Genomic DNA, 24,539 nt, shown 5'->3' on the forward strand with positions numbered 1-24,539 from the left:
TTAAGTAATAAGAATAATAATCTCCATTGTAGCTCCCCTTTCTGTACCCACCTCTAGAGCTGTAACGTATTAATGTACATACATAACTTTCATTTACAAGGAGAGTAGAAACCAGATACAAAAATATACAAAGTGTATTTAACCAATTGATGATAACAAGAAATTGCACAGTTTATGAATATTTAAAAACATGACAAAAACAATTATGACTTTAGCCGTAGATGGCAATAAAGGGCATACCTACTATATACAAGAGTATCATAATATAGCAAATATGTGGTGTTAATAGGTCACAGCTGCATAATAACAGGCAAAGCAACAACTACCAACAAGGAGTTTCAGTGCTAGCCTCCACCAAGCAATTAAAATAAATGAGATCCCTGCAAGCTGACTGATCTTTAATACATTGTTTGAACGTGAGACAATCTGTTTATTCAGAAGCTTATACAGAATTTCAGCTCTTAAAGGATATTTTCTTATATGTGTATACATTGATATGTATGTAATAGAGCCACCCGCAAAGTGCTACTTGATTAGCTTCCCTTTTCCTCAATATTTTTGTTACACACCAAAGCATTCTAGGAAATTGAAAAGCATGTTAAAGCGATGTCAAATTATAGCAATATCCTCAATTTCATGATTCACATATCATCCCTTAACTTTGTGTTAAAGACAATTTCTATTTTGCCTATAATTTCCTGAAAAACATTAGATTAATGCAACAATATTTCAGTTCGATAATGATGATAGCAAATGTACTCTATAGTACATCTATCCCTCTTGTGCATGGGGTTCCTATATGGGCAGCCTTCTGCGTTCCAGCCTTTGCTGGACTACATTGTTTCTAAAGTATCATAGCAATTTTTATGCATTTGACTGGGGTAAAAATGGGGGATACATGGAAAGGCAGGAGAATAAGTGGGCAAGTTTAGGACCAATGTAGCCAATCAGAGCTCTAGAGTATTAAAAGCAGCCAGGAGTATTTCAGCTCAGCTAATATCTGTGTTCCATGCAACAGAGAGAAATTAAGCTAATATGTAGCCAAGGCAAGCATCCAATTGTTAACATTAGTGCACAGAAGTGACGTGTAGTTCCTGTTAAACCAATTGTGGTGTCAGTATATCCAACTTGTCTAGGACCACGACTGGATATTTTCTTTTAGCTAAACTCTTTATTTTGAATGGAAATATGAGAAATCAGATACAATAAACAGCAGAACATAAATACACAAGTCGTTTCCTCAGAATTTTCTTATTTGTAACAGGAGGAGAGACAGAACAGGGGGAAGAGGGACAGGAGAGTGCAGAAGAGGGGGGAGAGGGATGTTACTGGATATTTTTAGTTTAGCAATGGATGGATTGTTAAGGTTTGCCCTTGTTGTTCCTTAGATGTTTTTATGTTTTAATTTCAACAAGCTACAATTGCAAGATCTTGACAATTAGGGGCATATTCAATTACCTTTCCAGTCCGCAGGATCTCGCCGGAACGGGCCGCAAAGTTAATCCCCGGTACCACAATAACGTGGATTTTTGTTCGCACCCCATAGAGTTGCGTACGAAAATCTGCATTATTGCGGTACCCTACTACCGGTAATACTGCGCAGGTTCCGCGATAACGCTCGTTACCACGGACCGGAATCCTACTTGAATATGCCCCTTAGTCAGATATGGAAAGAATACAAAGGTTCATCCTTTAAGACAGAGAATAATAACTGGGATCAGAATGGGCCTCTAGGACAGACCCTAATTTTTAGCCATTCACCATCTATCGACGTTAAATAAGTTACACATTTAAATTAATAAATATCTGGGAAATTTTACCACATGCCTGGTGTCCTATCTCATGAGCAACAATCAGACAGGTCAGAGTTTTAGAGTTGCTGAACTTCTGCTTGGGGTTGTAAATCAATGAGAGTTCTTGAAAAGCTATTAAACCCCAGTTCTCCATTGCTCCAACACCAAACTCGGGCATTGCTACAAAATCTAGAAGAGAGAAAAATAAGGTTTCATTATTACGTTAATCACTTATAGTCATTTAGAGGCTTTACTCATCTGTAATATAATATGTGTTAAAGGAATTACATACCTAGGTATCACCATAATCAAAGAAAATGCACATTTACAACCAGGGAAGATCTGGATGTTTCTTATAGAGGGGGCAATTTACTAGAGCCCCACCCCGTGTACCAGACACCTGAAAAGGAGGCAGAAGATGCTGCTGGCTGCTCTGATTGTGTCTGAATGCCTTTTGTCCACCAGGCACTTGTGTGTAATGTGCAGTTCCAGGCAGCCCGCACGTCTCGATCCAGCACCAGAACAGGACATAGTGAAAATATGATCTTATCTAAAAGGAATGCAAACTGCCAAAGTCTCTTGGATAGGTGGTGTTAAAATAATTATAATGAACAGCCTCCCTAAAATACTATGGGTCTGATACAGAGTGGGATGTATAAAGCATGCTCAGAAAGCAAGTGAATGCAAATGTGCCTTTGCTGACACTCACACCGGCTGTGCCTGGAGAGGCAGGACAGGAAAGGGAGGGGTCGTTCTAACATTGGCTGAGTATAGTAAAGGTGTATTCAGCAAATGCGGCTCATACAGAACTGCAGAAACACAAAAACATCCCTGTTTGGATACACATCTTTTGCATCTAATATAGGGCAGGTGCAAATATTCTCTGATGATGATGACTTGTAGTAAACCAGGAGTATAGGCTGCTGATGCCAAAGCAGACACATAAATAGATGCCCTAGAGCTCTGCATATGGGCGGAAATAGGCTATTTTTCCATGCTTTCAGACTGATTTACTCCCAATTTGCAACCAACCTTGCATTAGCCCCTATATGTTTAACAAACATTACCAATACATATCTCAAATAGATTCTTCACAGAATTCCATAAGGGTCTCCAGGACTTTGTCTGGGGAGGTAAAAGATCAAGATTCAATCATGATATCCTACATCCATGCAAATGTCAAAGTGATCTCCAATTACCAAACTTTACAAATTATTAACTCATAGTCCTCTTACATGGGATCATGGGGTAATCCCATCCTGTAGAGTAAAAAAATGAACAAAAATAGAAGGGCTCTTTTTGAATATCACAATAGAAATAATCCCTTTAATTCAAGAGTTGTCTCACACTTTACACACTATGACTAACATGGTGGAAAAAGTTTAGGGGCCTTATATATATCTTCTTCATAGTTTCTCCTATCACATCAATTATATATAATCATGATTGGAACAACGTAGGGATGCTCCGTGCCGGGTCCCCTGCAGATCATGGTGGAGTGAGTTTAAATCCAGAAATTCAAGAGAATTTGGCCCTATTTAACCATGAATATTGGACAGAACGCAGCCACGTCTAAGTCACCTATGAGCACAAAGACACTTATTACAGTCAACGATTTAGGGGAATGAACAGGGTGGGGAATTGGCGAATTCATGTAGGCAATATACAGTAAGGGCGTTCCTCTGCAGTGACGTCCAAGTCACACAGAAGTACGCAGGTTTTCTGCCGCATCTCTTGCTCCAACTGGGGAGCTACTTTAAGTTCCGAACACTAGTGCTGACAGCTGAGTATGTATGCGAAAACGTGTGTTTGCCTTCAGGAGCAGCTGTAAAATGTATTTTATGTACAGAAGACATTAGTGACAGCCTAATAAATGTTTTTCCAAGGGGGGGGGACAAAATTATAAAAAAAACTATTTTTTAAAAATAAATTCATATATAATCATAAATTACCATATTATCGACAGGTAACATTAATTGCTTTAATATTTTTTTTCCTGTGCTTTCTTTTGAGATAAGCTTACAAAGTATCATGGTGGTAAAAACACAATGTAAATTTATTAGAAGATGATATAGGTGTCCCAACGTACTGAACATAATGTTTCCAGGACTTCCGGATGGGTGATGGAAATGCAAACACCAGGCTCTCCTACCCATATTTGGTGGGAATGTTCTAAAATTATTTCATTTTGTATAAAGTCTATTCAAATTACAAAGGAAATACGAGCTGACTCTGGTTTCTAGTTTTTTAACCTTATGAACAGTATCATTTCTAAATATAAAAAAATCTTTACCAGAATAATCATAACGCAGCCAAATCGTTTATACCAGTTCATTGGAAGACTACCAATCTCCCTCATATACAAGATGTATATAGAGATGGAAGACATTGTCCTAACAGCACTTGATCAGTATACTGTATTTATAGCCACATGGCACTAATACAGGCTAGAACAGTGTATTCCAAACTTTTTCAGTTCAAGGCACCCTTAGGGTCTCCATAGATTTTTCAATGCACCCCTAAACCAAAATAATTACCATGTAGTCCCCCGCCTTGCTTACCAATGGCCATGGCCGAGGCACCCCTGTGATATCGCCGAGGCACCCCAGGGAGCCTAGGCGCACCGTTTGGGAACCACTGGAGTAGAATTTAAAGAGAGAGAAATAATTCAATCCTCCACAAATCTGTCCTAAGTGAAACCCTCCTTTCCCCCATAGTACTTAACAAGCTATACTAAACGTATCAGAAGTAATGCAATAGGGAGATCAGATTTTAGTAGCTAGATTATTACTATATAAACACACTTTGTAAAATAGTCTCACTATATTTGGATAGTATTAATTAAATATTGGTTAAGAGATTTATGTTTAAGATAATCCAAAGGGTCTTAATCACCCTCCCCCTCCCACACCTGGCCATACTTGCCTTATATTGTCTATTGCCCTTAAAGGGAAAAAATGTTTTCCTCTCATTTCCCTCTTATTTATTTTTATTTAAACCTTATTGTTTATAATTTATCCTTTTTTCATCTTTGTACTTGTTTCTTTTTAACTCTCCCCAAAATTTCCACCAATTATTTTTTATATGGAAAAATGGAAATGATGTAATTTACTTGTTGGTGCTCAATAAATAAAGATTATGTAGAATGTGTTAATGGGCTTCCCCACATGGTGGAGCTGTCACCAGGCGCTGAGACTAAAATGTGATGTCGGTAAAGACATATTGGAGAAAAACATAAGACTCTCAGTAGGTGAAGTATTAAAAGAAGAAATAAGAGTGGGTCATTTTCCAAAGTAATATATTTGCTGCGGGTTGATGGCTACCCAAGCTAACTGATCTATACCTTGCAATTATTTCCTGTATTATATCCACTTAGGTCAGTGTCTTAACTATGTGGTATATCGCTTCAACTCAATGTAACAGAAGGGGGAGGAACTGCTCAATCCAGTTTTCTTTTTTTTGTCCTTGTAAAACTAAACAGTGCTTTTTACATGCTGAATACATGAAGCACTTAGTTCTGGGATTTAGTGGTCGTTCAAACCTATATGTTATAATTTTTACATAAATGCTCAGTAGTTCTGTACATTCCCCATTATATCTATCCTGCATCCATATGATGCAATTGTATCTATACATCATTTTAAAGGTCACTGATGTATTAGCATGCACCAATCACTCAAAAAAGAAAAACAAAGAATTAACTAGTAGTAGAGGCAGTGCTTAAATTTGCCTGATATTTTCTGTGTTCTAAATGATATTGTGATCTCTCTGCAATCCTGGCAGGTGAGCAGCCTATGGTCTCGAAGTTCACAGGTTCATGGAAGTACTGCGTATTTGTATTAAACCAACTCTCCTAAATACATCATTTCATTACAGTGGCGCTTCCATATCCCCCAACCATTCCAGATCCGTCTGAATATTTCCCCTTTTTCTCTTTCTTATCAGGTTTCTCCACCTTTGTTTTATAGTTTCCCAATTTGTTTCTCAATTTTTCCTGCTCTGTCCCAGTCCATTCATAATTCGAGTCAAAATAAGACAGAGTATCCATTGTCATTGTCAAATGACAGGGTGAATAGTATTGCCTAGATCTAGTCTCACATCAGTCTCATCTTGCTAGATAAAGGAGGCCACGCCATCTGCTGCCCGAACTGCAGATTGCAAGACTCAGAGTCTTGGCTCCTTCATCTGTTGGACAATCGGTTGCATCCAAAGCGTGGGAAACAGTACATAGCACCTCTGCAAGTAAAATTTACCTGCATATGTATGTATAACTTTAATAACCCAATGAGTTTATCAAACAGTATTGAGCATTCTCATCTTTACATGTTTTTAATAAATGGGAATTAGTGGCTGAGAACTCTGCAGTACTACTTAGGTGACAATATGCTCAGACACATTCTGATTACTTCCCAGATAGAGAGTTTTGGGATCCAATCACCAGGCATGGCCTGAGTGCACTGCATGATAAGCATGTTTCTCTGTCTGACCACAAAATGTGCCACTAACATTAATTTTTTAATTCACAATATAACAGCATGTTGCTCCCTTATCTTTTATTCTTTATTGATTATAGTATTACGTTTTATTACCTCTGTTAATTTTTTACAATGTACCCTCTTTATTGTTTAAGCCATACTTTTACAGTAACTAAGTGTTGAAAACAAATATTGTTTTTTCCTGTCACTTAAGTTGGGAGTATCCGCTAGGAAGTTTGTGTCTGGGAAGTTTTACTAAGCAGTAATGTTACCCTGGCAAGTTAGTGTATGTGAGAAGTTGTACTAAGCTGTAACATTGAACTGGAGAGTCTGTGAGAGATGTTTTACTAAGCAGTGATGTTGTACTGTGGAGTGTCTACTGTGCTTAATGATAATGAGCGTTGTAATCGAGTTAGAAGTTTTACTAGGCAGTGAAGTAGTGGGCAGTGAGTAGTGGAGTGTATGTACCAGAACAGTAATATATATATTGGACACAAGCTGTGCTGAGTATAAGGATTATTAGGATATTGCTGCCCTATAATGCAGCCACCATGGGAATTGTAATGATTTCTAGGATACATCATACTTGCCTACTTTTGGCAAGTTATATCCGGGAGAGGGGCGGTGTCTAGATGCGGGAGGGGCGACAACTATGCCGTTTTGTCACAGGAGCGGGGCCAAAATGACGCAATTCACTGCGAAACGTGTCATTTTAGCCCCGCAATTGCGGGATGCGGGAGACTTGCCGAATTTCAGGAGTCTCCCGGACATTCCGGGAGAGTTGGCAAGTATGGGATACGCACACGTACATACACACATATATGAGGGAGATACACACATTTATGAAGAAATCAGTAAGAGAAGTTAATGTATCTACACCCAGATATGGTATCATCTACATGTTAGTTTTGAAAATTATGTTATTGAACATATGTTCTAACTTTATTGTATAACTAAAGATTTTATTGCATACCTATATATCTGCATTGTGATTATGGGTTTTATACTGTTTTGATATAGTAATTATAATATAGAGAACTCTGTGCGGGGGTTATAGTGTTCGAAGTGGTGGAAAGGACTGGAGTAGGTGTGCCTTGTGAGGAAAAGTGTAAAAGGGGTTTTTAATGAGGCTATCTAGGATCAGGACACGAAGATAGTGTGCTCAAATAAGGCGCTACCTCTATCTTTTACATACTGGAGCTATGAAATTTGGGCCTCATTTTAAACTTGCGTTAAAAAAAGAGCAAATATCTTGAGGTGCGACAGTATTTAAATCCAAGTGGATCTCAAGAAACATTTCCATTTGAATCCGGGTGTAAGTACACTCTGCCTACACGCTACTTGCCATATGTGCACAGACAGCAGTATATGCACAATCGTATGTGCGCAATACGATCACATCTAAACACAATAAACAAAATATGGATTGTTAAAAAAAAAAGATGTTTTTTTTTTTTCCATAACAAAAATACATAAAAAAGGATGTTCTTAATGCATGCTTTACACAATGCCTTTTTGTGGACTATTTTACATGCATATAGTTATTCTGTACTAGCTAGTGGTACACATACTTGTAGTTTTTAATACAAAGACAATGAACGGTGGCTAAGTGGTTAGCACTTCTGCCTCACAGCGCTGGGGTCATGAGTTGAATTCCCGACCATGGCCTTATCTGTGTGAAGTTTGCATGTTCTCCCCGTGTTTGCGTGGCTTTCCTCCGGGTGCTCCGGTTTCCTCCCACACTCCAAAAAACATACTGGTAGGTTAATTGGCTGCTATCAAAATTGACCCTAGTCTGTGTGTGTGTGTGTGTGTGTGTGTGTGTGTGTGTGTGTGTGTGTGTGTATGTTAGGGAATGTAGACTGTAAGCTCCAATGGGGCAGGGACTGATGTGAATGAGTTCTCTGTACAGCGCTGTGGAATCAGTGGCACTATATAAATAAATGGTGAAGATGATAATGATGATGAATGCCGTATCAGTCGGCACTTACACCTGCACTGTATCTGGAGCAAATGATACGGCTGAAACATACATGCGAGAAATCCAGAAATGTAATCTGCCTCATCTGCGTTGGAACACCCTTGGTACGACCTTACTGTTCATTGCCTATGTTGCTCCCACCCTTCAAGTCATAGGCAGTCGTAAGTGTCATTTGCGTTCACACATGAACTGCATGCATTGGTGGAAGGTTCCGCTTCGGAGCATGGGCAAAGCTATTTCATGCAAGATACAGCACGCAAATGAGCTTATCTGCAAACATGAATCAGACCCTCAATGTACAAACATAGACCTGTATTGCTCCATTTTATTTAAAAAGAGTGGCGGCCTATCTAAATTATGCTATTGCATATAACTGACCCTTCACCACCTCTGAGGTGCCGATAGAGCATTATGGCATACAGAGCAAATGAATGAGCAGAACACACACCTAATAGTAATGATGAATTCTATTACCATTAAAATGGGCAGCAGTGTGACAGGGCTAAGGGGAGCTAAATATGGAGGAGAGGAAATGTGCCACACTTTCTTCTATATTTCTCTTAATAAGAACCTTCAATATTTTGCAAACAGTCCTGATGGCTAAATTATAAATATTTACATGAACAGTGGGTGTGTTCTAGCCCAAAATTGTTGTGGCTTAGTTGATCCAAATCCTGGCTTGAGCAGATCAGGGGTGTGTTCTATGTTTCCTCAATTTTCCTAGAATGGGACACACTTGCTACTCTCCCAGAATGTCTGGTAGAAATCCGAATTTCAAGGAGCCACAATGACCCGGGTCTCTATAAATCATGTAATTTTGGCCCTGTGGAGCGATGACGCGTTTGTAGCATTTTGTTGTGGGCCAAAATGACATTAATTGCTGTGCCACCCTGCCCAATCCCTTGCACTTGCTCTTGACCTCCCCTCTGGAGAGTAAGTTAAAGTTGGCTCATATGGATTAGGAATGTTGGCAGGTATAAAATGATTTAACCTTTATGTCAGAAATGTCTTTTTAAAACCTATGGATAATTAGTAATGCTTACCTGTTTTTTGCAGAGGATATGTGACATTTAATAAATCCTCCATAAATGAAAGCATTGGCCCTGCAATACCCAGGGCAAAGTCTGCATATCCTTTCTGAACAGCTTCCTTCCGCGCCCAAACTCGTATCTAAGACAATGTAACAAAATTATATTTAAACAATTATAGTAAATAGAGCACATGTTGGTCTTAAACTAAGCAGCATTTTAGCAAAAACAAACAGATGCTTGTTGTTTACACCAAATAAGCTTCAAAATCTCAATGGGAAAGTTGTGTAAAATGAAAGAATCTCAATGGTTGTTATGGGAATCACTGCTTTATTACCTTTGCAAAAGTTTCTATAAAAGACACCATGGGCTAGAATTACTAAGCTGCGGGTTTGAAAAAGTGGAGATGTTGCCTATAGCAACCAATCAGATTCTAGCTGTCATTTTGTAGAAGGTACTAAATAAATATGATTGGTTGCTATAGGCAACATCACCACTTTTTCAAACCCGCAGCTTAGTAAATCTAACCCCATGTGAGTAAACTTAGTGGTATGGAAATTGACAAGTGAAACTGAAATTGATTTTCAAAAAGGTAGCATCATCATCAGCATTTATTTATATAGCGCCAGCATTTTACAGTTGGGTACAAACACAGAAACAAACCAATACTGGGTAATATAGATAGAGAGGTAAGAATGCCCTGCTCGCAAGCTTACAATCTATAGGACAATGGGAGTTTGATACATGAGGCTAAATCAAATTTGCCTAGTTTCCCAGAATGTCCGGGAGACTCCCCAATTTTTGGGAACTCTCCCGGACTCACGGGAGAGCAGGGCAAGCTGCCGAATTCTGCCCGCTTCGTTGCTGAAGTGTGTGTGGGCAGGGCTACTTGTGTCATCCTGGCCCTGCACCCTACTATAATAGGCTAAAAGTGGTATTATAAAGCTAATGACGCGATTAGCAAGGTCATGGCCCCAAGACACAGCTAAATTTGGAGATCTCCTAGAGGTGTGAACTCCAAAGTTGGAAAGAATGGGTTAAGTACTACATATTTTATATTAGTCCAGCCATATTGCAAAGGTTAAAAGTGCTTAGTGGGCTATATGATCTAGTCACACAGCAACATTGGTCAGGGGATTAGAGCGTTGTTGTTTTGTGTGAACTGTGTAAAGGGGTGATAATAGGGTACCCTAGGGAGGTTAAGAAAATGGATTGGTAAGTATTTACAAGGGGTACACTAAGATAAACAAAAAAAGACATAAGGCTATAATCCGTAGATACCAAACATCAAGTGCAAACAAATACAGTATGAATATAAGTTTATATCTACTGGAGTTAAATAACAACTAAACCACCCAACACAACAAAACTAAATAGCTATAATTTTATTCAATGTGACAAATGATACTTCTTATGTCTCGTATATAATTGCTAAGCCTTATACCTTACACCTTATGTTCCGATGTTCAATTAAAATCAAACTTTTTTGATTTTTTTTCTAGTGCAGTTTAGAAAATTAGCTCAAACATTTAATTGATTGCTATGGGTTACAGCACATTTGCCCTTTCCATCAGTTTTATTAGATGTCCTTTAATATATATATTTTTAAATTTTTTTAGCTCAACTCCCACAAGTTTTATGTGATTCAAAGACAGTCTGGGATGAACTTTGCATAGATACTGAAGCAAAAAAGGGGTTAGGGGTAATGGAAAAAAATATGTCAAAAAACATAAAATAAATAGAAATAATATCCATCTGGTGATCAGACAATGTTTGCACTTTGCACAATAGTCACATTTGCTAAGACCTACGTTAACCAAATGTCCTTTAGAAATCAAAATAATACCGTCTTTGACTGCACTTTTTACTGTGTGACTGTGGGCCTCTCTAAAGAGCAAAATGTCCATTGTGGTGGCACTGTGCACCTTGATTTGCACAGCTGCGCCTACATTTCTAACAGTGTGCATGGCTTTATTGCTTAGTGCTGAAAAGGCAGACAATGCAAAAACAAGATTTCCATGGTTGCCCTTATGAAGGGGTTAACCCTTAGTCAGCTGAGTAGAGACAGGAAAAAGTTTACATCCCCAGAAGGTATAGAGCTTGACTCCTCCTTCCTTCATTGACTGTTCCTGTCTCTTCAATGCTGTGTAAGGCAGTGGTTAGGGTAGTAAAAATATAATTTTTTGTGTATGTGTGCTTACCTTATACCTAGGGTTCCCGGTGTCACTCCTTATGGGCATGCCCACCAGGACAGGAGCGGCTCCCTGGGCCACACTTTACTAGCATTAGGTAGTAAGCTGGTACTCTGTCTAAGGACAGAGGAAGTTTAAATGGCGCGCATAGCTGATGCACCTCCAGGCAATGTGACCCGAGCGGCTTCCAGGTCAGCACTCACATGGAGAAGTGGTGAGTTCGATGCTTCTGGTCGGTACATGTTCCACTTCAGGGGTAAACGCAGGATTTGTAGAGGGGGGTTTCCACACCACGCCGCCAGTGGGCATGACCAGCATGCATGGGGGCGTGACTATAATTTTAGACAGTGTTTGGCTGCTCTCCAACTCTTCCTATCACCATAATATACATGGGCAATGCTGTGTGCACTACTGTTAGGTGCACGCAGCTCTCCCTTTTCAAGCAGAGCTGTGTGAAGGCTGGAGCAGGGTCCAGCTACCTCAATTATACAGTGCCCCAGGCTTGGAGGGGGGTTTCCAGGCACTAGGAACCCCCCCCCCCCTCGGTTTGCCTATGCACTTAGTCCTGGGACACAGCTTGCAGCATGGATCTGGACCCAGCCCCGAACAAGCTGAAAAACACCTGTTCTAGGTAAGCCCCTAGTTAGAGTTGTTTTGTTCATGAGATTAGATCAGTTAGTTACTTATTCATCATTCCCTGTCAGTTCTCTTTCAAATCATGTTGCAGAAAAGAAGGTTGGCAAGACTCATAATCACATTTATGGAGCATGTGATAAGAACCTAAGCTTTATGTGTTGACTGTATTCCTAATAGAGAATATTCAATGCAATTCCCAGAAATATATGAGGATCTGATTAGCTGGCTAATTAAATATTTTGCATCAAAAGAAGAGTTTCAAACACGTCAAAGTATTAAAAGATCTCAGATGTGTACAGACTTGGGTAGTATACAAGAACTTTCTTACTCTATAGATACTTTTGGGGAACGCTCATCTGATAGTGAAGATTGAGAAACTAAAAAATGTAACCCCAAAGTGGTGGAAGTATATATTAAGCATATTATGGAGGATATGGAGGATATGTCAGTCCCGCATACCTTACAGGATGCCTTTTTTTTGAAGATAAGCAGCACCACATGTTAATAGTACACACAATGATTAGAAAACTTCTGGATAAGAAAGGGGAATAATTGGTGAAGCAGCAAATCAATGTTAAGATAGTATGGGATAGTATCTAAAAAGTGGGATTGTGTGCTTAAAGTTGAAAACCGCAATCCCACTGGAAGATGGAGATTCATTCAGAGACCTAATTTAAAAACCTTCATATCGTCTCAGTAAATATATCTGCAGTAGCCTTGGTTTTGGTCTCCTGGACACTGAGAATCTGCATAGATAATCTGCATAAGGACATTCAAGAAAAAGTAAGTAGATAACACTTGTAAAAGAGTATGAAAATCATGAAAATAGGAATAGATTTCCTCTATGAGTCATCACTGGATAAAATGACGCTTCTGTCAGAAGTGTAGCTTCAACAGTGGAGGCGAGGAGAGCCCTTTGGCTGCATCCCTGTGGCAGCAGATCAACAGACTAAAATCCGCTTAACTGAATACTATGATTCAAAAACTCATAGAAGGTAAATTACATAATTTGCCACTATATTGTAGAAGACCATTTCTGCTTCTTCTTCGAAACAACATTTTAAAGAGGCCCATTGTCCTGGCAAACAGCAGGCTAGCCAGAATGTGGCAAATGCATCCAGACGTCTCTTTCATTAATGGAAAGGAAGGAAGAAAACCCAGAAATCCGCAATGACTCCTGGCTAGCACAAGGTTCAGCAGACTTGGTGAATGGCAGGATTGGGTGGAATGGGGAAGCCTGGACATTCACTGTAAAAATCGCTCGTTTGGTGAAATTATAAATGAAGGCTACAGATAGGGTTGGCACATTCCTATTGCAGATTATTCGATTTAGGGCAAAATTTAAAGTTTACCTGTCTACCATTTAGCCTCTCAATGTGTCCCAGAACCTTTACCAATATACTAATGGTTCTTATGGCTGCTCTCAGGAGCCACTGAACTGTAGTTTGGCCTTATCTGGACAATATTCTGGTAATAGGGAAATCATAACATAGGGCCTAAACCAAAACACTGAAAGTGGTCTCTTTTCTACAGGAGTATGATTGGATCATTAAATACAGGCAAGAGTCACTTTGTGCCATCTCAGCGGCTTCAAATTCTGGTAATACAGATAGACAGAGTGAAAATTCAACTTATCACTTATTAAATTCAGTCTTAGCCAAAATCCTTAATAAGGGGTTGTGTCAGGCTATGGGGGCTGATTTCCTCAACCATTGGTATCCTTCCATGAGCAAAATGGCATATGAGAAGTCTTCAACTAGATCTACTTGGTCAGTGAGTTCGATGTCCAGAATCTATGGATCAGCCTATTAGACATACAAAGTCTCGACTACTGGCAGGATCCAGCAATAAAGGAGAGAGGATTACCCATCTCAGATCCAGAACAACAGATACAAGCTCCAAAGGTTGGAGTGCTCATCTGCACACAGAAGTAGTACTAGGTGCATGACGTCAAAAGGAGAAGAAACTACATGCAAACTTTCTGGAAGCAAGGACATTATTGCATTCAATACAATATTTTCTACTTCAGTTGCAACACAAACATCTCAAGATCTTCTCAGACAACCAGACTGTAGTGTGTGGTTCATGAAAACACCAGGAGCAAATCCCTGATAACTGTATTGTATCATGGTTAGAAAACAATCTGAGATCTCTTTCAGCTCTTCACATAACAGGCAAGGACAACAAGGTGGAAGATTATTCCAGTTGGTATCAGATCCACTCAGGAGAGTAGGGAGCACAAATAATTACTAGATTAATATAAGGGATACATGGTTCATTTTTCCTCTGGTACCCGTGGCCAAGGGTACCAGTAGAGGCCCAATTATAACATTGGGCTGTGCATCTCTAGGTGTGGGGCCCTTTTGCCCCCCCTCTCCCTACCTACAGGACCGGGACCGATGTTAATGATGGGGATAGAGGTTTTTCATTTACATTTTGATTATATATTTCTACTTTTCCCGGTTGAGAGGCAGGATAACATGCGGTTTGAGCTCATCTCACATCCACCACTTTTTTCCGTCAAGTTTTCTCTTCTTTTTTTCAGGTGTTTTGACAAAGCACAGATTAATAAATGTACAGTCATGGCCACACGTTTTGAGGATGACACGAATATTAGATTTCACAAAGTTTGCTTCTTCAGTGTTTTTAGACCATTTTGTCAGATGTTGCTATGGTATACTGAAGTAACATTACAAGCATTTCATAAGTGTCAAAGGCTTTTATTGACAATTACATTAAGTTTCTGCAAAGTGTCAATCTTTGCAGTGTTGACCCTTCTTTTTAAAGACCTCTGCATTTCGCCCTGGCATGCTGTAAATCAACTTCTGGGCCACATACTGACTGATGGCCGCCCATTCTTGCCTAATCAATGCTTGGAGTTTGTCAGAATTTGTGGGTTTATGTTTGTCCACCAGCCTCTTGAGGATTGACCACAAGTTCTCAATGGGATTAAGGTCTGGGGAGTTCTTCGCCATGGACCCAAAATTTTGATGTTTTGATCCCCAGGCAACTTAGTTATCAATTTTGCCTTATGGCAAAGCGCTCTATAATGCTGGAAAAGGCATTGTTTATCACCAAAGTGTTCTTGGATGGTTGGGAGAAGTTGCTCTTGGAGGATGTTTTGGTACCATTCTTTATTCATGTGTTCTTAGGCAAAATTGTAAGTGAGCCCACTCACACCAGTGCAGAGCTTGCTCAGGAATGGCAGCAGGCAGGTATGAGTGCATTTGCACGCACAGTAAGGCGAAGACTTTTGGGGGATGGCCTGGTGTCAAGAAGACCAGCAAAGAAGTCACTTCTCTCCAAGAAAAACATCAGGGACAGACTCATATTCTCCAAAAGATACAGCGATTGGACTACTGAGGACTGTGGTAAAGTAATTTTCTCTGATGAATCCCCTTTCAGATTGTCTGGAGCATCTGGAATAACTCTTGTACAGAGAGGTAAGATGTCCTGTGTCATGCCAAAAGTAAAGAGACCATCATCATAACCATTTATTTATATAGTGCCACTAAATCCGCAGCGCTGTACAGAGAACTCACCTCAGTCCCTGCCCCTTTGGGTCTTACAGTCTAAATTCCCTAACACACACACACACACACAGACAGACTAGGGTTAATTTGTTAGCAGCCAATTAACCTACCAGTATATCTTTGGAGTGTAGAAGGAAACTGGAGCACCCGGGGGAAACTCACACAGACACAGTGAGAACATACAAACTCCTCACAGATAAGATGATGGTGATTTTCTGTCAGTTTTGCAGTGGTTTTGCCACTGATAAATCTGACAGTTTTTAAGCAACCGAAAATACAGAAAAATGGCATTTTTACAAAACCTCACATTGATAAATCTACCCCCTATCTTGTGTTCTATTATTCATGCATGTCCACATCAATTAATCAACCAATAAATCAGAATTCTGCTCTTTCCAATCTGCCGCGCATGAGACCAATCAAATATTATAATGGTTGCTAAGACTTAAAACTACAAACTGTCCTAATTTTCAACCCACGGAGCACATGATTACATTAAGCATCAATATCTGCATGTGGCATTTCTAGTATGAAATAGCGATTTAGTTATTGAAACCATCTTTTTACAATTTCAAAGTTCTAAGCAATTCTAAACACTTACAAAAATCACACAACTTAATATAGATAATAAGAAACACTATCTACTTACATGGTAATGGAGAACAAAATAGCTTGAAATTAACTTTGGTTTAGCTTATTACTTTTTAAAAGAATTCTGTGTTATACAAAAAGTAAAATTTGTTCTTCTATAAAAGAAAACATTTAGGCTTCCAAAATACTTTTCTGTGCTAATTTACAATATCAACATCTGCCTTCAGTATGGCTGCTTTATGGGAATTTTTATTACTATGTTATTTAAAACAGGGGTTTAGCAATATTCTGATTACTGCACTCAACATTCTGCTCTTTGTAGGACAGACATGAAGATTTCCATTGCTTTGATGCATGTGCTCTTCTCTGTTTCATCTCTATGCCCTCCAGAGTATCCTGCTTTTTATGGCTTCATCTTACAACCAATGTCAACTTTCAGCACACACTGTACAAAAGAACAATGATATTCACTAAGCAGACATGTCTTGTGGAAGGCAGACAGTATTTCACAGATGAAGAGAAACAGGAAACCATTTATATAATTGAACCCAGAACTTCATATTATCTAAGAGAATAGATTGGAATTTGGGAACATGTTTTAATACATTGAATTGCCCTTACAGAAAGGCATTACTGAATACAAGTGAGATCTAACTGTATCAATGTTATATATTTATATATCTATTACTATTTACTGTGACAGATATTTACTGGGGCTTCTTTAAACTAATCACATGCATGTTAAAAAGTGATTATATACTACTGTAAATATAGTTAACTGTATGTGTGTTTCCTTGGTGCACCTAAAGTTCCATTAACCATTTAATGTTCGTTCTACCTATAACCTAAACCTTTTTGTCCTCTCCTAATATTAAAAATACTCAGCCATTCATTCATATCTTCTAAAGTAATTTTCAACAAATTTTCAGCAAAAGAAGCGAATATATCGTCTTCATGAGTCAAAACCATTAAGCAAATATATTTGTATCGTATGTATCTGCATATTTCAAAATATTTCTAAAATATGTGTACAGCATAAAATATGTTATTTAAAATCGACATAACTATCCCTTATAACTGGATTTACACCAAGTCTGGCATTTCCTCAATCTTCAAAGTCTTTTAGATGTTATCTAAATTCCTTACATTCTTTTTGGAGTCTTCTTAGAGTGGATGCTTCACCTTGTTCTGTTACTTATTGCTTAATGTATAACCTAAACTTCACTTGTATCTTATTTTTGATGAAATAAGAGGGAGAGATAAGGAGGGTATTGAAAAGAGATGTTCTTGAAATGTTATGGAAAGCTTTAAAGAAGACAACGGTGGTCTGGAAAGAAACAGTACAGTGGTATAGAACTGACATGCTAATCTGGAAGCTTGACGTATCTACTCTATGCCCTCCTTATGGAGAGCCTTTAATCGATATTCCTGAAATGTTACAACATCACAGTCTTAATACCTAACTGTGTTAGTGCTTTATCTGAGCCAGTAGATGCTGCTTACAAGCCTTGTTAAGTGGTTAAGGAGATTATTTTACCTCAGTGCCCCTTTCAGTTGTTCTGACGTAATCAAAGTCGCACACTACAAAAGCAGTTATATATGTCGACATTTTCAGAGTAGTGTTAAATGTGGTAACAGTCCATTTAGTTCCATTTATGTCTTCCCTTTCGGACACAGCTAGAGAAAATTAATTAATTTTAGTACAGAAACATTCAAACAGATTTCATACGGACACATAATGCATATCCTCATGTAGACTAGTCTTTGAACATTAACGCATGTTGTGAGATTAAAAACTCTGTTGAATCCACACAAATACATATGACTACTGATTTTTATAGCTCTTTGTATATTGACCTGTGTTATATAATAGTTCTTTGGCATCTGGGTCTCACGTGCCTCATGCCTTCAATGGTAAGGTTTTATGAGACACTAACTTAAAATAAATACTTTACAGAAGTATACATAGGGTCCAGCTTTGTACCACTGACTTTCTCTATTGGACAAAGAACTATTGCCATCTAAATTACCATGTGTCTAGAAAGTGACTACGCTCTCTGCACTATTCTCTGCCATGTATACTGTCTTCAACAAAGGATATAAATCCACTTTCTTAAATGGCTTATAAAGTTATATTTCTTAGAAGATTTAGAGCACTACCTGCTTCAAAGATCTGATTAAAAAAATACATATTAATAAGTGGACAACCCATTTTCTAATAAAACTTTTCCTTATGTATATGCAATACGATGGCCACTACCCTCCTTCCTGCTTACTACACCTGTAGAGCTCTATTACAGATCTATAGAAGGCCTGCAATGTATGTATTTTACTGTAGAGAAAATGAGCATGAGTCAGCTGCTGTTCGGAGTGAGGTAATGGGAGATGCTCCAAATGGGGGCTCCCTTTTATATATAATAAGTGGGAAGGTTAGTTTAGGAAGGGGTTGTTCAAAAGTGTATACTCACTTTAAAGAGCATTGGTTAACAGATTATTTTTATTATTATTTAATAGTGTATTATTTGTTGTCTTTCAAACATGTTTCCTCTAACGTATGGTTTGCCCTGATGGTCCAGAATGTAACTGTCTTTAGAATGTTATTACACCTCTTCCCTAGGGCTCCCAGTTGTCCTGCTTTTCCCGGGACAGCCCAATTTTTCCACCCTCTCTTATGTAAGAGGTCCATTCTGATGTCTCTAATGGGTGATGCCCATTCACATATACAGTCAAGTCCATAAATATTGGGACATTGACACAATTATCATATATTGGGCTCTATACACCACTACAATGGATTTGAAATAAAACTAACAAAATGTGCTTTAACTGCACACTTTCAGCTTTAATTTGGGGGTATTTACATCCAAATCAGGTGAACGGTGTAGGAATTACAATGGTTTCTATATGTGCCTCACACTTTTTAAGGGACCAAAAGTAATGGGACAATCGACTCAAAACCTATTTCATGGACATGTGTGGGCTATTCCATCATTATTTCATCATCAATTAAGCAGGTAAAAGGTCTGGAGTTGATTCTAGGTGTGACATTTGCATTTGGAATCTGTTGCTGTCGACTATCAATATGAGATCCAAAGCGCTGTCACTATCAGTGAAGCAAGCCATCATTAGGCTGAAAAATCAAAACAAATCCATCAGAGAGATAGCAAAAACATTAGGTGTGGCCAAATAAACTGTTTGGAACATTCTTAAAAAAAAGCAACGCATCAGAGAGCTCAGCAACACCAAAAGACCCGGAAAACCACGGAAGACAACTATTCTGTGATGACAGAAGAATTTTTTCCCTGGTGAAGAAAAACTCCTTCACAACAGTTGGACAAATCAAAAACACTCTCCAGGAGGTAGGTGTTTATGTGTCAAAGTCAACAATCAAGAGCAGACTTCACAAGAGTTAATATAGAGGGTTCACCACAAGATGTAAACCATTTGTGAGCCACAAAAACAGGAAGACCAGATTAGAGTTTGCCAAACAACACCTAAAAAAGCCATTACAGTTCTGAAACAACATCTTATGGATGGATGAGACAAAGATCAACTTGTACCAGAGTGATGGGAAGAAAAGAGTATGGAAAAGGAAAGGAACTGCTCATGATCCAAAACATACCACCTCATCAGTGAAACATGGTGGTGGTAGTGTCATGGCATGGGCATGTATGGCTGCCAATGGAACTGGTTCCCTTGTATTTATTGATGATGTGACTGCTGACAAAAGCAGCAGGATGAATTCTGATGTGTTTCGGGCAATATTATCTGCTCATATTCAGTCAAATGCTTCAGAACTCATTGGACGGTGCTTCACAGTGAAGATGGACAATGACCCGAAGCATACTGCAAAAGCAACCAAAGAGTTTATTAAGGCTAACAAGTGGAATGGTTAAGTCAATCACCTGACCTGAATCCGATTGAGCATGCATTTCACTTGATGAAGACAAAACTGAAGGGAAAATGCCCCAAGAACAAGCAGGAACTGAAGACATTTGCAGTAGAGGCCTGGCAGAGCTTCACCAGGGATGAAACCCAGCGTCTGGTGATGTCTATGCCTTCCAGACTTCAGGCTATAATTGACTGCAAAGGATTTGCAACAAAGTATTAAAAAGTGAAAGTTTGATGTAGGATTGTTTAGTTTGTCCCATTACTTTTGGTCCCTTAAAAAGTGGGAGGCACATATAGAAACTGTTGTAATTCCTACACTGCTCACCTGATTTGGATGTAAATTCCCTCAAATTAAAGCTGAAAGTCTGCAGTTAAAGCACATCTTGTTAGTTTCATTTCAAATCCATTGTGGTGGTGTATAGAGCCCAAAATATGAGAATTGTGTCGATGTCCCAATATTTATGGACTTGACTGTATTAACAATGTCCATGTGTGTTAATATGCGGCTAGATTTTGGTTGCCTTTGCTAATTACGTATTTACTTTCTGTGGAGGTTGGTGGTCCCTTGACCTCCACATTGTTTTGTTAAGGAGGGCTAGTGAAAGACTTCATTAGTATGATAATTCAGAACTGTTGGTGTGTTATATCGATGAGTTAAAATACTTTCTGCCTACAAGGCTCTGTCCTTATGCCTAGTTAGAGGAAAAATGTGCTGTACGTGAACATAAAGTCTCTGCACATTAGTCCAGGCAATTCTAGACCTGACTGGATGGCTCAGTGCAGTCTACCCTCTTTCCCACATTGGCCAACCTGCTCACATTGTCTCCTGGGATTGTTACAATTGCTCAAGTGCCTATTTATGGAAGAAACTGTTTAAGACTCTTTTAAAAAGGGCATGAAGCCCATGTAATGTATCTATGTGTATCATCATGTGGTGTGTACAGCTCTTGTATTAAGCAATACACATCTTCACTGCTGCAATTCTACTTTATTTCTATAACCAACAGATTAGAGCTAAAACGTTAAACCATCCTTGCACTGAGCCCAGCATCTTGCCTCAGTGCTTTGCCGGTTACTCAGAAGTTCTGTTCAAAACAATTAGCCAGAGTAACCAGCAAAGAGGTGCTGCATCCATTGTACACTGCCCAGGAGCATGGGCAGTTCCAGATGCAGATGAAAGGGTGGCATGTTGGTGGCAGTGATATACTTCCACAACTGTGGACACCATGTTGGCGCACAGTTAACCGTTAATGTCAGTGAGTGACTGTTGGAAAGCAGCATTCTTTGGAGTTGCTGGAGACAAGATGTTGTTGGCAGCTAGCAGAACCCCAGACAAACTGTTAACTGACAGGGCAGCAGAGTGAGACCATCGTCTCACAGAGCTCTAGTCCTGAAAATCGCTGGTTCTCACATGACCAGTAAGTGCAGCAAGAGAAGGCACTGGAGAGACAGCTGTGCAAAGCACAATTGGGAAGCATATGAGAGTCTTTCTGGGCAGCATTGGTTCTCTTCAGTGCAACCTTTCCTCTCGCCTGTCCTATTGGTCTAGAGCTCTGTGAGTGATGAGCAGGATAGGAGGCAGCACTACAGAGGTAAGGTGTCGCCTATTCTAGTCAGTACCATGCTGGGTGCACTTTGAGATCAACTCCTCTGTGAACAATATACTGTACTATATAATAAATAAAGAAAATCACACTGTCAGTGCCAGAAATGATCTGCTGTATCAGAGCTCCCACTGTGTCTACCAGCTGATCTACAGTTTAGTTTTTGGTTAACGTAAAGATTGCATTTGCACACTTTTAATTCATTCACAATTTAGTAAAAATTATGCTTTTAAGTAAGAATTTCAAAAACAATAGCTAGAGTCTAAAGTACAGTGGAATTAAATAACTATAATAATGCACTCAAAAAGAAAAATAAACATACATGTATGGAAGAAATTATACCTTTATTATACCTTTATTAGGCATTTAGCAACACAATATAAACTTAGACCAGACTTCAATATTTATTTTAGTAAAAATTAAATTCTTATATATAAAGACACACTTTTGTTAAAGTGGTTTTCCACACTCAGATTAGTTTAATCTACTATCTTGTGCCTGCACTCTGGCAACTGTTACTAAATACATTGATTTTTGATTATTTTTTTTTGGCTTCCTTCTGTACTACTGAAAAGCTCATGCAATTTGAGGGTTAATGAGCACCAACATGGGTGGTGCCAGAAATCCAAGTAAACTACCAAAACCACATAACAAATAACATATGCAGAAAACAATTTCTGATATCATGTTATAACGATTGGGACAATCTGTGTCCCATTATAAAGAGAGAGCGGGATCTCCTCTGAGTCACTATTTTGCTTTTGTCTGAATGATGCAGAAACTGATGACAGTACTGCATAATATTTACAGTTATAATTGATTGCTGTAGCTGAGCCTGGCCCTTTGCCTTTAACATAGATCAGTTTTGTATATAAATGTAATATATAAGTAATAAAATCTACATTTAAAATAGAAATTGTGGTGAACAATGAGCAAAGTTAGCTGTAATTCATTTTAATCTTGCTTGTGGGGAGGATGATTATGGCATAAGTGGTTTGCTGCAGATTTAATTTGTGCTGTGATTTTGCTGCCTTCTTTCTGTACTGTTTAGCTGTGTTATTTACATAATAAGGCAGAATTGTTTATTTCTGTTCTCTTTAGATACAACACAAAGCTGACCCTTAATGTAACTGTATCCAAAGAAGAGAGCACAGTATACTGTGATTATTCTAAGACTAAGTGAAACATATGAAATCCAGCTGCCAAATTGATCCTGCCATTCTTTCAGCACTGGTTACAATTGGATTGGGTGCTGCATTGTGTCATTTCCCGGAGCAACCAGAAGGAACAATTCTCTGATGCTATACCAACATGGCAAAAAAGCACAGAAATAAGCCAATAGAGAAATGCAATGCATTTAGTAAGAGTTGCAAAAGGGCATAATCCAATAAGTTAAAGACATATGAACAGGGATCATTTCCATGCTTATTAAAATAAATACAATGCTTAATAACACATTTTATGACTTAATTACAGAGATAAAAATATTAAACCTACCTATTGCTGGCATATTTGAAAGAGCCACATAGCTTGAATTGTGCACAATTCTAGTATTAAAGGTTGCTTTAAGTGCAGGTTCATCAAAGCATGGGTAAACTGTCCTTGCAGATGTTGGTTCCAGCTCTGATCCAACCAGGACGCTGTGGATAGAAATTGTGATATAATTTAGTAGACAAAGAGCTATATTTACTAAGCTGCGGGTTTGAAAAGTGGGGATGTTGCCTATAGCAACCAATCAGATTCTAGCTGTCATTTTGTAGAAAGTACTAAATAAATGAAAGATAGAATCTGATTGGTTGCTATAGGCAACATCCCCACTTTTTCAAACCCGCAGCTAGGTAAATCTAGCCCAAAGTGTGATCAAGATCTCATGCATGGTCTGTATAGGGGATCTCTGGGAGGAACTGTATATGTTCCATGCATTACAGATTACACACTGATACTTCGGCACAAGATCGGCGTCTCTCTTCCACGCACATTATCTGCTCCCATTCCCAGTTACAGGACTGTGGAATGAGCTCCCTCAAACAACAAGACTTTCCTCCAAACCTTCAAGAGTTCTCTGAAACCCACCTATATTATGTTTGATACATTTAATATAGCTAAAAAGCTGTTTTTGTTTAAGTTTATGATGTGTATCTTGTATTTATCCATATGTATTGTCTATGTAGGTTTTGATTGTTTTGTGTTAATTAAATCAACATGCATATGTGTGCATCTTTGGAATACTAGCTTTGCACCTTAATATAATTAACTGACAAAGGCTGTTCTTTGGGAAAATGTAATTGTGCAGCATTTGTTTTTACGCTTTGTGTACTTATTTGTTGCTGAAATTATAGTCTAGATGAGCACAATCCATCTTTGTTCTCTTGCTAGTTGGACATGTGCCCCTATCAATTGTGTATATATATATATATATATATATATATATATATATATATATATATATTTTTGTATATATATTTGTATAAATATATATATATATATATATTTGTTTTTCATGCATAAATATATCTTGTTTTAGCAACTTTTACAGAAAAAATCTCTAATAACATACATTATCCTACTTTCATCATCTAACGTAATTCACTTATTAAGGTAACTAACTCATTCTCCATTTTCAAGTTCAGTACAATTTAAGACTAAACACTTAGGGGGTGATTCAATTAGTTACAAGGTGCCGTAATAACCTATCGGCTATGTTACAACGTGATGTATGTAAGGATCTTTGCTTATTTTTACTCAAACATTGCTGCTGATAATGCTGTAATACAGTTTGTTGATTGTTTTTGAATCGGCTTCATAGAAACGTTGT

At 38.4% G+C, this 24,539-nt stretch overlaps 1 protein-coding gene across 2 annotated transcripts in view; it reads right to left on the reverse strand.

The window, feature by feature from the left end:
- LVRN (laeverin) overlaps positions 1–24,539 on the reverse strand; it is a 132,550-nt gene that overhangs the window by 85,438 nt on the left and 22,573 nt on the right. For both annotated transcript variants that reach the window (XM_075179493.1, XM_075179484.1), the window contains exons 2-5: positions 23,222–23,364; positions 17,767–17,906; positions 9,293–9,419; positions 1,828–1,982 (exon numbers count right to left, since the gene is read on the reverse strand). In XM_075179493.1, the coding sequence (XP_075035594.1) occupies positions 1,828–1,982; positions 9,293–9,419; positions 17,767–17,906; positions 23,222–23,364 (565 nt within the window). The remainder of the gene's footprint in view (positions 1–1,827; positions 1,983–9,292; positions 9,420–17,766; positions 17,907–23,221; positions 23,365–24,539) is intronic.

Source organism: Mixophyes fleayi, chromosome 1 (assembly GCF_038048845.1).
Source record: "Mixophyes fleayi isolate aMixFle1 chromosome 1, aMixFle1.hap1, whole genome shotgun sequence".
In the NCBI taxonomy this organism is placed as follows: Eukaryota; Metazoa; Chordata; class Amphibia; order Anura; family Limnodynastidae; genus Mixophyes; species Mixophyes fleayi.